Source organism: Rhinopithecus roxellana, chromosome 16 (assembly GCF_007565055.1).
Source record: "Rhinopithecus roxellana isolate Shanxi Qingling chromosome 16, ASM756505v1, whole genome shotgun sequence".
NCBI lineage: Eukaryota > Metazoa > Chordata > Mammalia > Primates > Cercopithecidae > Rhinopithecus > Rhinopithecus roxellana.
In genome coordinates, this window is record NC_044564.1 from 14794960 (window position 1) to 14810377 (window position 15418).

The following is a 15418-nucleotide window of genomic DNA, read 5'->3' on the forward strand; positions in this document are numbered from 1 at the left end:
GGAAAGTCTTATCAACAAATGTTGTGGAGAACTGGCCATATGGGAAAAAACAAACCTTGACTCCTATCTTATACCATATACAAAAATTAATCCAATGTGGATCAAAGACCTAAAATTAATAGTTAAAACTATAAAACATCTAGGAATATCTTTACCACCAAGGGAAAGCAAACTTTTTTTTTTTTTTTTTTTTTGAGACGGAGTCTCGCTCTGCCGCCCAGGCTGGAGTGCAGTGGCCGGATCTCAGCTCACTGCAAGCTCCGCCTCCTGGGTTTACGCCATTCTCCTGCCTCAGCCTCCGGAGTAGCTGGGACTACAGGCGCCCGGCACCTCGCCCGGCTAGTTTTTTGTATTTTTTTTAGTAGAGACGGGGTTTCACCATGTTAGCCAGGATGGTCTCGATCTCCTGACCTCGTGATCCACCCGTCTCGGCCTCCCAAAGTGCTGGGATTACAGGCTTGAGCTACCGCGCCCGGCCGCAAACATTTTTTTAAACAGGACACAAAAATAATAACCACAAAAAACCCAAATTTATAAATTAAACTTCAAAATTCAAACTTCTGCTCATCAAAACAGTGTTTAAAAAAATTAAGACAAAGAATGCGATATGTAAATATATTTGCAAAATAAAAGTTGCAAAGGGTCTGTATCCAGGGCTGGTATCCTACCAATTTTTTAAAATTCAGACACCAAACAAAGGACAATATATCAGTTGTCAAACAGCACCTAAAAGTGTGTTTATCATCATTAGTCATCAGCAACACGCAAATTAAAAGCACAATGAGACACCACTAAACACCCACTAGAATGGCTAAAATTAAAAAGACAAACATGTTCAAGGCTGCAGTGAGCTTTGATCACACCACTGCACTGCAACCTAGGAAACAAAGTGAGACTCTGTCTCTTTTAAAAAAAAAAAAAAAAAAAAAGATGAACACCAAAATGTAAGCTCCAGACCTACCAAATTCTCACACACTGCTGTTGGGAATGTAAAATGGCATAACCACCAGGAGAAAAGGTTTGGACAGGTCTTAAACACTTAATCCTATGCCTACCCATTGACCCAACAATTCTAGATATTTACCCAAGAGAAACAGAAGTACGGTGTAGAGTGGGGCTTTTGAATGAATAAACAAATCACAGTATATTGATGCATTAGGACATATCTCAGCAACTAAAAGCAACTGACATATAAACAACACTGATGAATATGAAAACCATACAAGAGTAAAAACTGTATGACTCCACTCATCTGAAGTCTGATAACTAGGCAAAACTAATCTAGGGTAAAGTGAATCAGAAGAGCAGCAGGCCGGTGAGCAGTCGCAGGGCAGAACTCTGGAGAGGCAATGAGGAAGCCTGGGGTGGTGAGGGAAATGTTCTCTCTTTCTCTCTGGATATGGATGTGTATGATATACACGTATCCATTTGTAAAACTGTACAGGTAAAATGTGACATGAGTGCCTTTCACTGTAATTAAAATCTACCTGAAAATAAATAAAAAAAATTATGAAAGAAAATAATCAGGTTGGGGGATAGGGAGTGGGTAGGGATAAAGGAGTAAGAGTGGCAGAACAAGCCAGGTTTGTGGCACCCACGTGTAGTTCCAGCTACTCCAGAGGCTGAGGCAGGAGGAAGAGTTTGAGGCTGCAGTTCACCATGATGGACTCTGCGAACAGCCACTCCACTCCAGAATGGGAAACACAGCCAGACCCTTTCTCTATCCGTTTTTTTTTTCCTTTTTGAGACGGTGTCTCGCTCCGTCACCTAGGCTGGAGTGCAGTGGCACGATCTCAGCTCACTGCAACCTCTGCTTCCTGGGTTCAAGTGATTCTCCTTCCTCAGCCTCCTGAGTAGCTGGGATTACAGGTGTGCGCCACCACACCTGGCTGATTTTTGTATTTTTCGTAGAGACAGTATTTCACCATGTTAGACAGGATGGTCTCGATCTCCTGACCTCGTGATCTGCCCACCTCGGCCTCCCAAAGGGATTACAGGTGTGAGCCACCATGCCCAGCCTTCCTTTTTATTTTTTTTACTGCTCCTTGCAAAGCAGGGTTAACCAATAGGTAGTATGCCCAGAGTAGCTGAAACCCTGTCTCTTGGAAAAATATTAAACAAAAACTGAATGGCAGAACATTGGTACTCATTGAACCTGAGTGATCAGTCGTTGGGAGTTATTATTTTCTTTTTTGTTTAAATTTTGTATCATTAATAATTTTTTAAAAGTTAACAACAAAACTGTAAGGTCAAGACTAGAAACCAAAAGAAGCTAATGGCTTGGCCAGGAAGGAACCGCTAGTCGGGGAGTAAATGAGGAAGGAGGGCATCGGGGCTGCTTCCCTGTCCTGCTCTTAGTCCCTATCTTGCCAAGGGAAAACACACAGTGGCGCCACGGGGTTTCCATCCCTGGTAAGCACAGATGTATTTTGGTCCTGCCCGTCTAAACCATCCGTGCTTCTCTGCCCACCTGCCCAGCCATCATCGGCATCGGCGTCCAGATCGTCAAGGCCCTTCAGGTTTTCTGCGTTGATAATGGTGGGCCGTGGTGCCCGCTCCACCAGCTGCCTTAGCGGGCGGAGTGGGCGAGACACTCCCAGCCTGTTTTCTTTTCTGATAAAAGAGAGAAAAGTAAAGATGATGGAATCATGTTCAGTCTACAGACGGAAGCAAAATCAAATACCTTTCCAAAAATAAGTTCCACACTGCAAAGGTTCATGTTTAATATTTCTATCAGTTCCTTTAAAAGAAATATATAATGAGCAAACAAGTACATCCCAGAAAGAAGTTCTGCTTTGTCCTGCAGTTTTACATGCTGGTCGCTAAGGCCTAGGGCAGCACCAACATGCACGTGCCAGAACTTCAACTCTACCAGGCACCTGAAATCATGACTCAATCTCTCAATCAGCTCTGAATTCCAGCCACCACCCCACACACCCTGCCACGCTGAGCTGGTAAAGTTCTCTGTGGTCTCCAGGAGACACAGCACTTCTGTTCATCATGCCCTCATCCTGACCAGAATCACCACCGGACTCATCTCTACACACGTGACTGTAACGCAATGGACTCACCCGTCTTGGTCATTCATCTGGAACTGTCTAAAAGGAACTCGAGGTTCAAGGCGGAGCTGAGGAAGGGGAAAAGAGCCTCGTTCCACTGTACCCTGGTTTTCTGATGACTTTGGCGAACACATCTGAAACATAACATCGATGAACAGGATTTGCTGGTAATGGCCCAAATTGCAATCTCCACTTAAATCAGAATGTGTTTTGTAAAGTGGAAAATGGGAAAAAGAAACAGGAAAGTCTTGGGGTTTCCTAATTAATCCTACCGCCATCTCCCCCATTTCATTCCTGCTGTAAGTAGACCTGGGGACCTATGTCAGGGAAAACCTGCCTCTCCTGTTTCTAAAGAACCAAAGACTAAAATGATATCCACATCACCAGGGAAAGAAGCCAGAGGCCCTGAAGATTTAAAAAGCAGGGAGAGAAAATGCAAAACGAGTGGAAGCCTCAGAAGTAGGGTAACAGGGCCAAGAGGAGACCCCAAGGGGGACATTCAACCACTTGACCTATCTGCTGGACACAATCCAACTTGATGGGGGGAAAAAAGTACACTCTGAAGACTTACAAAAGCAGGAAGCATATCATGGTATGTAGGTGGGTGGTATACATTTCCCATGAACTGTGAAGCCCCTTTTCGGACAGGCTGAGCCGGGCGGAGAGAGGGGTCCTTAGAATCGCTGGTACATGCCGAGGAGGGGGCTCCATCTCCCGTACTCGAGTTCCTGCTGCCCAGCTCAGTTGGGGAGGTGCTCAGAGACGTGGCAGAAATTATGTGTCGCCCACCGCCCTCCCTCCAGCTTGTCACATCTGGAAATTGAAAGGGGGCAAAAGGGGAGAGGGAAGAGGAGGGGGAAGGAGGGATCGTATGAGGTTCTGAAGGTCAAGGGACCCCCTCCTTCAACAAAAAAATGAAATGAAAAACAAAAAACACCAAAAGTGAAGAACTGTTAAAATCTGTCAGGGAAGGTTGGGGCAGACCCTTGGCCAATGGGGACGAACTTGCTGAGGGAAGTCTGACTGTGAAATATAAAATGAGATCTACTCAGAGAGAAGGCTTCATCAGTGAGTAACAATCACCACCCTTCCCCCTAGTCTTCCACCCAGAGATAGGAAGACGGCCCTGATGAAAACAGCCTTGGGTCATTCCTTCAACGAACGCTGACCAGCCCACTTAGGGTCAGCACTGGACTACACATTAAAACAGGAGCGAGTTCCAGGCGCGGTGGTTTCAGGCTTTGATTAGCAGTGGCACCTTTTAATAAAGATCCCCCAGCCCACAAGATAGGCAAAGTGCAGCTGCTGTCCTTCCAGCGGCGGTGCGGGGCACTTGTGTAGCCCACAGGCGGAAACCTGCCGACCTGTCTTTTTTAAATGATGCTTTCTATTGCCAAATGTAGTAAGATCGGGTGGAAATTATTAGAGGCCAACAAGAAATCAAATGAGACAACAGGTCCCTGTTTTCGGTCACCTTTTGGTTAGAAGCTGAAGCACAACAGTCTCTGAGTTACACAACCCTTAAGGGAAAGAGACCCAGGACGTGTCTGACCCCAGTTCTTCAACCCCTTTGCTGTGAGAACTGGGGCAAGGCGAGGTCACCCCATCCATGTTTCCTCGTCTTCTCCAAGGAGGAGATGGAACTGATGCTTAGAAGCTTCTTCTACGTCCGCATTTTTATAGTCCCACAAAGCAGCTCATCTTAATTAATCCCAGAAAGATATAATTCATGTCCCCTAAAATGAAGCAAACAGGCCAGGCGCGGAGGCTCACGCCTGTAATCCCAGCACTTTGGGAGGCCGAGGCAGGTGGATCACAAGGTCAGGAGATTGAGACCATCCTGGCTAACACGGTGAAACCCCATCTCTACTAAAAATACAAAAAATTAGTCAGGCATGGTGGCGGGCGCCTGTAGTCCCAGTTACTCAGGAGACTGAGGCAGGAGAATCGGTTGAACCTGGGAGGCAGAGGTTGCAGTGAGCCAAGATCGCACCACTGCACTCCAGCCTGGGGGACAGAGCAAGACTCTGTCTCAAAATAAGTAAATAAATAAAAAGGCCGGGCATGGTGACTCACGCCTGTAATCCCAGCACTTTGGGAGGCTGAGAGGGGCGGATCATCAGAGGTCAGGAGTTCAAGACCAGCCTGACCAACATGGAGAAACTCCGCCTCTACTAAAAATACAAAATTAGCCGGGCGTGGTGGTGCATGCCTGTAATCCCAGCTACTCAGGAGGCTGAGGCAGGAGAATCATTTGAACCCGTGAGGCGGAGGTTGTGGTGAGCCGAGATCGTACCATTGCACTCCACTCTGGACAACAAGAGTGAAACTCCATCTCAAAAAAAAAAAAAAAAAAAAAAAAAAAAAAACTACGAAGCAAAATAAACCAGTCCTGTGTGGGCCACTGGAAAGGCAGTGAGTGCTGGTTTAAGTAAGACACATGCACAGTGATCACTGACTTACAGGACATCACTTCTGACTTGAATGGGAGAGGCCTCAAGACAAGCAAACAAAAGGCCCTCATGTTTCAAGACCTGATCAAGTCCCCTGGACTACATGAGCCACTTCAAAATCCCTGAGTAGAACACGTGGAAAATCGCATTCCTAAACACCACCTTAACCTTCAGCCACCCTCGACTTCCAAGGAGGAATTTCCAGCAAGAAGTGCTACACAGGCCAGGCGCGGTGGCTCAAGCCTGTAATCCCAGCACTTTGGGAGGCCGAGGCGGGCGGATCACGAGGTCAGGAGATCGAGACCATCCTGGCTAACCCGGTGAAACCCCGTCTCTACTAAAAAATACAAAAAACTAGCCGGGCGAGGTGGCGGCGCCTGTAGTCCCAGCTACCTGGGAGGCTGAGGCAGGAGAATGGCGTGAACCCAGGAGGCGGAGCTTGCAGTGAGCTGAGATCTGGCCAGTGCACTCCAGCCTGGGTGACAGAGCGAGACTCCGTCTCAAAAAAATAAAAAATAAAAAATAAAATAAATAAAATAAAAAATAAAAAAAAGAAGTGCTACACAATCTGGCCCCTTCCCTGGCCGACCTAAGATGAGGGAGCAGTAGAGAACAGTGCCGGCTGATTTAAGTCACAATCCCCAGAGGAATGGGTTAAAACTACAGGTCCTAACTGGGCTGGGGGAGGGGAGGACTGGAAATCAGACTCCTTCACCAGCTCCCCAGTGATTCTGACTAGACGCAGCTAGGATTGGGAGCTTTAGAAAACAAGCTCCTGAACTGGGGACCTGAGTTAATTGGTCCTTTGTCCGTCCTTACCACAGTTACCAGGCACAGCAAAACTAACAACCGGATGACAGAGGGGGAGGGGACAGGCCTGGCCCAACCCAAGAGACAAAAAAGGCACAATGCCCAATGGCCTAGGCAGCAAGTCCAATGGACGCACAGATCGGGTACGAGCCAAAGAGCCACATTTCCAGCTCGAACTGGAGACCCCAGTGACATCAGCACCCTTCTAGGAGCACAGAGAGATGAGGGGAGGAAGTTCTGTGACTCCATCGAGTGCCCAGAGGCTGCGGTCACTTACTCTGAGGGCGGAGGCTTGGTCCTGGCCCATACGACAGATCTAAGACGCCCTTTTCTTTGCCAGCCTTGTCCTGCCCTCCAGCTGCTTTCAGCGTCGGAAATTCCTCGGGAGAGAAGGATAACAGTCGGCTTGAGCCCCTTAAACCTGTCAAGAAGACGGGGTAGACATGGAGGAAGTGAGATGGAGTCATCAGTCGTCTGCTTCCCAGCTCCACACCTTGGAAGACATGTTGCCTGCAAGTGGGCTTTCTAAGGGAGCCTTGTCACAAGGGTGCTCTGTGCTGGCAGATGCCACCGGGGGGCGCTGAGGGTGGCAAGGGAGGCTGCTGCTGACATCATGAGGCCCCTTCCCAGCTGACCTGCAGGGACCAGTGCCTGCTTACAAAGGGAATGGGGTAAGATATCACAGCAACTCCAGGCCACAGCCTGCCCCAGCAGGGAAGGTTCTGCAGACTGCCTGGGGCCACAGACAAGCACCGCCTCCTATAAAATCAGCCCAGGGGAGGCCAAGAAGGCAACTGCTTTCCTGTGGAGGCAACACCTACAGAGAATGCTGCCATCCCTGCCCCAGGCGACCCCAAAAGGATTAAGATGCTGCTTTTGCCAGATACAGTGGCTCACACCTGTAATCCTAGCACTTTGGGAGGCCGAGGCGGGTGGATCACTTGAGCTCAGGAGTTCAAGACCAGCCTGGGCAACATGGCAAAACCCTGTCTCTACTAAAAATTACAAAAAATTAGCTTGGTAGCAGGCGCCTGTAGTCCCAACTACTCAGGAGGCTGAGGTAGGAGGATCGCTTGAGCCCGGGAGGTGGAGGTTGCAGTAAGCCAAGATCGCGCCACCGCACTCCAGCCTAGGTGACAAAGTGAGACCCTCTCTCTAAAAATAATAAAACAGGCCGGGCGCGGTGGCTCACGCCTGTAATCCCAGCACTTTGGGAGGCCGAGGCAGGAGGATCATGAGGTCAAGAGATTGAGACCATCCTGGCTAACATGGTGAAACTCCGTCTCTACTAAAAATAAAAAAAAAAATGAGCTAGGCATGGTGGCGGGCGCCTGTAGTCCCAGCTACTTGGGAGGCTGAGGCAGGAGAACGCTGTGAACCCAGGAGATGGAGCTTGCAGTGAGCCACTGCACTCCAGCCTGGGCAACAGACTGAGACTCCGTCTCAAAGAAGCAACGTAACGTAACGTAACGTAACATAAAAGCTGCTGATAACATCAGGTGGAAATTAGATGTACACACGAGGACCTCCTCATTCACCTGTCCTTCTGCATTTTCTACTAAGTTCCTTGAGCCCTGCAAGGCCAAACATTCCACTCTTATAATCCTGGGAACAGTTTATTTCTTCATTCTTTCATTCATTCCTTGACATTACAACCTGCTTTAGAGAAGAAGACTTTCCTAATGTTGTTCCCTTACACACAGAACTTAGCAGAGGTTCTGCCACCATTTTCAGATGAACAGATTAAAAATGGCACATGTCTTCTGATCTGGAATACACAGCACACTCCAGACAGGAGAAATCTAGGAACAGGGGCGACACCACACAACAAATGGCCCCCTGTGGAATGCCTTGTTCCCTATGCAGCTAAACCCCAGTCTTCCCCTAAGCAGTTTAAATTATTCTTAGCACCACTGATCCATGGACCTGTTCACTAAAGCTGACGGTGCCGGCAAGGCGCGGCTGGATCACCACACAGGCATGTGGCAGCAATTTGCTCAAATAAACTTGACAGGGTGAGACTGGACACCATTCACCAATGGTCAGCCAGAGATGGCCTCCAAGTGTCATGAAGCAGCTCTGGGGCTCTGTGAAGGGGGCTCTGACTCAGTCGCTTCATTATGGTAGAAGGTCACTGGCAAGAATCAAATAAAAACTCTCATTTTTAAAATACAGAATGACCAGCCTAGACAACAAGATGAAATCCCATCACTACAAAAATCACAAAAATTAGCCAGGCATGGTGGTGTGTGCCTGGAGTCCCAGCTACTTGGGAGGCTGAGGTGGGCGGACTGCTTGAGCCCAGGAGACTGAGGCTATAGTGAGCCAAAATTGCGCTACTGCACTGCAGCCCCCATGGGCAACAGAACGAAACCCTGCCTCAAAAAAAAAAAAAAAAAAAAAAAAATACAAAATATGGTAGATTTGAAATTAGGAAAATAACCAGCATCTGTCCAATATTGCTGTTCCATCTCCTTCTTCTGCTTCAAGAATCATGAAGATATTATTGTAAGCATGAATTAATCTTAATAAGGATAAAGGGTAGGAAAAAAGTCTCACAGCAAAATACCAGTATTCATAAGGTCTCAATGCTTTATGATGTTTACCTGCCATCTGTTCCCCACCATAAGAAACTGAGGCAGGAAAGTCGGAGGGCTTCTTCCAAGGTCACAGGCTGAGCCACTGGTGGGGTAGCAGCTGGTGTCCGAGTCTCTGACCTCTGCCCAAATATGCAATCAGGTCTCCTGGGTCTGTTTTAGGTGACTTATCAATTTAGTCTATCAATTCAGGAAAAGCCCTTTTGAATTCCAAAGAGTCATGAAAACACTTGTGGACAACACCCTCCAATCCCCACACTCCTGAGAGTGTCATAGATGCGTGACTCTCGCACAAGATGGGGAACCAAAACTGACTTTTACACTTGGCCCCCACCCTGCCCAGTGTGTCAATTCTGTGAGCTGGCAGGTTTCTGCCTGCAATTATTTTCTTTCTTTTTTTAAATTTTGAGTAGAGATAGGGTCTTGCTATGCTTTTCAGGCTGGACTTAAACTCCTGGGCTCAACCAATCCTCTCACCTTGGCCTCCCAAGTAGCTGGGACTACAGGTGTCTGCCACTACACTTGGCTGATTTTTTGTGTTTCTTATAGAGACAGGGTTTTGCCATGTTGTCCGGGCTGGTCTCAAACTACTGGACTCAAGCAATCCCTTTGCCTCAGCCTCCCAAAGTGCTGGGATTACCGGTGTGAGTCACCACATCCAGCCCTCACCCCCATTTTTTACACAAATGGTAAGATACTATACATACCATTCTGTACTTTTCTTCACCTGGAGATCTTGCCAAATCAATAGAAAACTGCTTTTTTTCTTTATAGCCAAATCACATTTCATTAAAGTACCATAATTTTACAGGCATTTCAAGGGACTGTTTGCAATCTCTTGCTATTAGAATGCTGCAGTGAATAGTCTTGTACACAGGTCATTTCACACATGGGCAAGTATAATTTGTAGAGTAATTTCCTCAGGGTGCACTTGCTAGGTCAAAGGGTATTATGTGTTGTTATTTTGCCAGGCAGTGCCAAACTGGCTTCCATAGGAGTTGGGCCAATTTATACAGGGGTTTTTCTTTTAATTTTTGTAGTTATTTTTAAATAAAAACTAATATATTCTATCTACTTTTAAAAATTCTAACCTTACAGAGTTTGCAGTGAGCTATCATGCCACTGCACTCCAGCCTGCGTGACAAAGCAAGACTGTCTCAAAAAAAAAAAAAACCAAAACAAACAAAAAATTCTACCTTACAGAAATATAAAATATGGAAAGCCAAAGAACCAGTTACAAGGCCAGTGAATGTTCTTCATAAAGCATCTTCAAAGACCCTTTTGAGGCCAGGCACGGTGGCTTACGTCTGTAATCCCAAAACTCTGGGAGGCCAAGGTAGGAGGATCACTTGAGCCCAGGAGTTGGAGAGCAGCCTGAGCAACATAGTGAGATCTCATCTCAATCAATCAATCAATCAATCACTCAATCAATCAATAAGCCAGGCGTGGTGGTGCATGCGCCTGTGGTCCCACCCCCGGCTACTCGGGAGGCTGAAGTGGGAGGATCACTTGAGCCTAGGAGTTCAAGACCAGCCTGGACGACATAGTGAGATCTTGTCTTTACTCAAAATGGAAAAAAAAAAAAAAAAAAAAATCAGCCAGGTGTGGTGGTAAATACCTGTGGTCCCAGCTACTCAGGAAGCTGAGGTGGGAGGATTGCTTGAGCCCGGGAGATCGAGGCTGCAATGGCTATAATCGCACCACCGCACTCCTGCTGGCACTTGATCTGTACCCTCAGCCCCTTGGGAGAGGCTGGGGCATTGAAATCCAATTGGCACATTGACTGATCGGTCATTTCCCATTGGAGACTGAGGGAAGAGCCTTTGAGCACAGGGATTTCAACCCATAAGGGGCAGGACCTCCTAGGCATGGCAGGCTGGGGGTGAGGTTCAAGGAATGAAGGATGTGCAGCTGGTTTTCTAATACAGACTACTAAAGACCAAGTCTGGTGAAGCCTTGGATGGCAGGGGTAGCGCAGGAGGCAGAAGGTGATACCAGGATGGGGGCAAAGGGTAAAAAAGGGCAGTCAGTGCTGCTTTACAGGAGAAAGTGAATTGTGGGCCTTCCCCAGTATATTCCTTTGAATCGTCTGCCCATACCATGACCACTTTCCTTCCCACTCAGAGCTGCTGCCTAGTTTGGTCTGAAAAAATTAGACCATCATCAAAAATTAGAAGAGCTCATGTGGAAAATCCAGATCTTCTGGTTTTCTCAAGAACATCTGCTGACCCACATTCTCCAAGGACTGTGGGGGCTGGAGGGCAGCCTGGATGCACAGAACTCACCAAACTGCTTTAGCCCACTATCCTGGGCCTGCCTCGGAGGCCATGTGAATGTGTAATTCCCATGCATTTATTTTTTAAAACTCTGAACACTGTTTCCTTGGGTCCATCGCCCTCATCTTTCTCCTGAGCTGCTCCACGGAAGCAGCACAGTGGGTTCCGCTTCCAGTGTGTTTGGCGCAGCACTTCTGTTAACACCACGTAACCCTCGGAGTGCTTGGAGAGAACATCCTCCAGGCGGGCCACTCCAACCCCACGGCCAGCTTCTTCATCAACCCAAGCCACACCACGTGACACCTCCCTCCTGCGGTCCCAGGAGAGAGGAAGCGGATGGTGTTGGCAACGCCGCGACCGCGGAGCACACAGGAGCCCACCAGCAGCACAGCCCAGTCAGCACTCCTGTCTCAGCAAGAGCACTCATCCAAAGAAACCAAAGAGCTGGCCCCTCTGCAGAGTCAGTGCCCTGCTGTGCACAGGCAAGGGCTCCACAGAACAGTACCTCTTTGCGGAAAAGAGTCCTCAAAGCTTCTGGGTGCCTAGACCCAACCAGACATTCTGGAAAAGGCATTTACCTCCCCCTCCCCACTGTCCCCAAACACACACACACACACACGTGCGCACTTACCACCTTCGTGTCCTACTGGCTTTCCATTCAGCTGTGCCCATGACTTTGGTCCACCTGGCACTGAATTTGTATTCTGAAAGAAGGAAGAGAATCAGAAGAGGGCCAGCTCCCTTATTCCACTGTACAGTAACAGCCCATTACAACAAGGTGCTGAGAGGCCAGCCCCTTAGATTTGAACCCTATACGGATCCATCCACCACCACTTTCTGAGCAGCAGCGAAGCCCTGAACGACCCCTGCAATGCACACTCCACACAGCAGTCCCAGGGACCAGAAAATGCCAGGCCCACTCTGCAGACAAGAAGCAGGATTTGGGGAGTGATCAGCTTCAAGTCACATAGATAGTGACACAGCAAAGCCAGGACCCAAACCTGTCTCCCTCTATGCGGTGCTCTGGAACCTCCCATGTCCACATAGAGCTACTTTATTTTGCTCCAGAGACAAAGTTCCGGCACGTGTTTTTAAAACTGCACCGCTGCTAACGAGGAACACGAACACGGGAAGGCCAACGTGCCAGATCTTGAGCTGGGTGGGCCAGCTGCAGCACCTTCTGTAGTGACTGTGACTCTACAAGGCACAGCTCCCCTCCTGAGAACCATACCAGGTCACCTCTGCTGAAAAGTCGTCAGGGTGAGCATTATGCGAGACACACCCAGCCTGACCAAATGCTCACCACACCCTGGGGAGGCTCTAGTCACATTCACCACTGAGGCTCAGAGAAAAGTGACTGAGTCAGATGCAGAACAGCAGAACCAGGACCAGTCTCCAGCCTGCCTATGTCCAGTGCCCTTTCGAGTCTCTAACCACTAAGCTCACCCCGTCTTTTCCATTCAACTAACATTCAACTTACAGCCTCCTTCTTCTAACTGAAGGTAAAAATACACAAAACAAGCTGCTGCTTTGTGAAGTTTCCCCACTTACTAGATGAAATGCTATATTAAATCACTACCCTCTCCCACCCACCTCAGCCAGCACCATCCACTCACAAGGCAAACAACTGTCTCTCTTGTCTGTGATGCAGAGCTGACCGGGTACAGCAATCCATTTACTCATCACAGAGGTGCCCTGAATGCTTTTACACTGGTGGCCGGGGGCGCCTATACAGTTTCCCCGCCATGGACTACAGAAGGGTGGGGTCAGTGGCACAATGGAAGCAGTGCAGCTGGGGCCAGATACATCCCACAGCTGGGCTAGAGGCCTTCAGATCCAGCAGCAAGCAGGGGGCACAGGGGCTCCCCTCCACATAAGGTCTCCACTGAGGGCCTTTAATATGCTAATGCAATCCCATCCCCCCACTCCCCTCCCCTCTGCAGTCACAGGGATGACTCCCCTGGCATTAAACTAGAAAGAGCACACATAGGACCAAGAAGGTGTTACTGAGACTGCTGGCAAACTACATCCCAAGAGCAGAGCTGCTGTGATCCCTCCGTGGAGATGTTCTAAAACTCGCCCAACACCGGGTGCCTCTTCTTACCTACGCTTCACATGTGAGAGACACCAGGTAGCAGCAAAGCAGCACTGAGCACCGGATATGGTGACCCCTGTGCCAGGGCCAGAATGGGTTCCCCTTATTTGGCATAGAGCTGCCCCTTCAGCAATTCATTCAAACAGATGCCCAGGACCTCACCCACAGTCCCCCCCAGTGGTGGGGGTCTGGGCACATACATCTTCAACAGGTTTCAGAGGCAAATCTGATCTCTGAGCTCTATCAGCTCACTCCTTCTCTTTCAAATTCTGCAAAACAGAAAGGAACTCAACTCTAAATACTCTGACTAGCCTAACGTCCCAGTAGATTTAGGCCAATGAAAAGGGCGTCTTGCACGATCACAGACCCCTCTTTTCTTCTTTGTCTTTAATTTTAAAAGCACAGTTCAGTGTTAGGTAGGGAGAGGGTGTCCTGGCAAAGCCACAGACTTTCCTGAGTATGGTTACAGCAGAGAGGGGATGACATTTGAGACCTCATATTGCCCATGCAGCAAAGCAAAACCAAAATATGTTCATTCCCGCTGCCAAGAGAGCTGGTGAATATGAGGTATCTATGTCTACATTTCTTTTCATCTTCTAAGAAATTCAGACTTCTCATCCAGATTTCCAGCTCCGGCTAAGTATATCCTCCTGCCAATCTCTAGAAACCCGTAGCGAGACTCTGATGGACTGAGTGTGTTATGAGCTCTTGCTTGGTGAAAACATTACTTTCTGCTTAGAGAAACATTTAAAATGTATCAACAATTAAAGGATTGTAGCTTCGTATTTCCCAAAGCGTATTCTAAGAGATATTAGTCCCGAGAGACATTCGGTGAAGAAATGTTTCCTGGGACAAATAAATTTAGGGACTGCTGCCCATTATATCCTCTTCTTAGAGAGCCACAGTAGGTATTAGCACATGAAAGGCACTGAAAAGTACTGCAGTAAAGGAGCTCGCTTCATTTTGTTTTTCGAACTCACCCGGCCAGTGAACCTTTCTGTGACCTGCCACTTTTTGTCTTCTTGTGACCCAAGCTTCCATGGAGATCACGTGACGCGTCCATGGAGCTTCACCCTGAACTAGTCTGCAGTCCAGCCTGAGTGACTATGCCTCAAGGTAAGTCAACAGGCACCATATCTGAGGTCTTTTTCCAAAAGTTGCAGATTAAATTTCTTCACCAGTGACCACGACAGTTTCTCATGCTGGTTTTCTAAAGTCACTCATTGGGTGTGCCTCTGGAATAGACAGGCCACGCACAACCACACTTCTCAGTAGCAACTCCTCCCAGCCCCCAGCAACAAGGACATTTAGGGGCTACCATGCCCAGGAAACAATTGGGATGGAGTCCCAGCACCTACCTCCTGACTGATTGACTGTGTCGGTTTCTGCAAATTGGAGACAGATTTCTGCGAACCCGGCTGCGGCAGCGACTCCGGCGGCTGAGAGGCCGTCGCACTGGAACTAGACAAAGGCAGGGCAGTGGGGTCAGGCACCGCATAGAGTGCGCTGGCCAGGTCTCTGCGTTCTCAGGAGCCACAGCTGTTCAGCTGCTCACAGGAAGCAGACCTCCTCTGGCCAACAAAAATACGACTTTTCCCAGCAGATTTTTATGCTGGCAAAAACTAATGAGAAAACAAACCATGCTTTAGTTCTAGTCACTGGCATTTAAAATTAGCACAAGACAGTCCTCTGCCTCTTTCTTTTTCTTTTTTTTTCGAGACAGGGGGTCTCATGTTATCACTAGATAACATGAGGCTAGAGTGTAGTGGGGTAAACTTGGCTCAATGCAACCTCCGCTTCCCAGCCTCAAGCAATCCTCTCACCTCAGCCTTCCAAGTAGCTGGAACTACAGGTGTGAGCCACCTTGCCTGGCCTTTCCTTTTTTAAAAATGAAACTTTTCTGCCTTCTTGTAGAGCCTTCTGTCTGCAAAAACTAAAAGCTCACTGTAAACAATGAAAGTGAAGGATTCGCCAACAGGGAAACTGAATCACTGGAATGAAAGGCTTGTGCCCCTTATTCCAGACCCAGAGCCCATACCTACTCAGAGGGGTGACTTTTTAACCCTCTCTGAGCTTATAAAAGAAATACATGCTCATAGTAAAAATAAACTTATAAATAAAAGTAGGT

At 48.1% G+C, this 15418-nt stretch overlaps 1 protein-coding gene across 6 annotated transcripts in view; it reads right to left on the reverse strand.

The window, feature by feature from the left end:
• PRRC2B (proline rich coiled-coil 2B) overlaps positions 1–15418 on the reverse strand; it is a 105368-nt gene that overhangs the window by 49140 nt on the left and 40810 nt on the right. For 5 of the 6 annotated variants that reach the window (XR_004053945.1, XM_030919362.1, XM_030919363.1 and 2 more), the window contains exons 4-9: positions 14649–14751; positions 11827–11899; positions 6600–6743; positions 3631–3872; positions 3072–3193; positions 2471–2613 (exon numbers count right to left, since the gene is read on the reverse strand). Coding sequence is in view for 5 of the 6 variants with exons in the window: in XM_030919362.1 (XP_030775222.1) it covers positions 2471–2613; positions 3072–3193; positions 3631–3872; positions 6600–6743; positions 11827–11899; positions 14649–14751 (827 nt within the window). In the remaining variant the exon portion in view is untranslated. The remainder of the gene's footprint in view (positions 1–2470; positions 2614–3071; positions 3194–3630; positions 3873–6599; positions 6744–11826; positions 11900–14648; positions 14752–15418) is intronic. The other variant, XM_030919364.1, reaches the window with a different exon arrangement.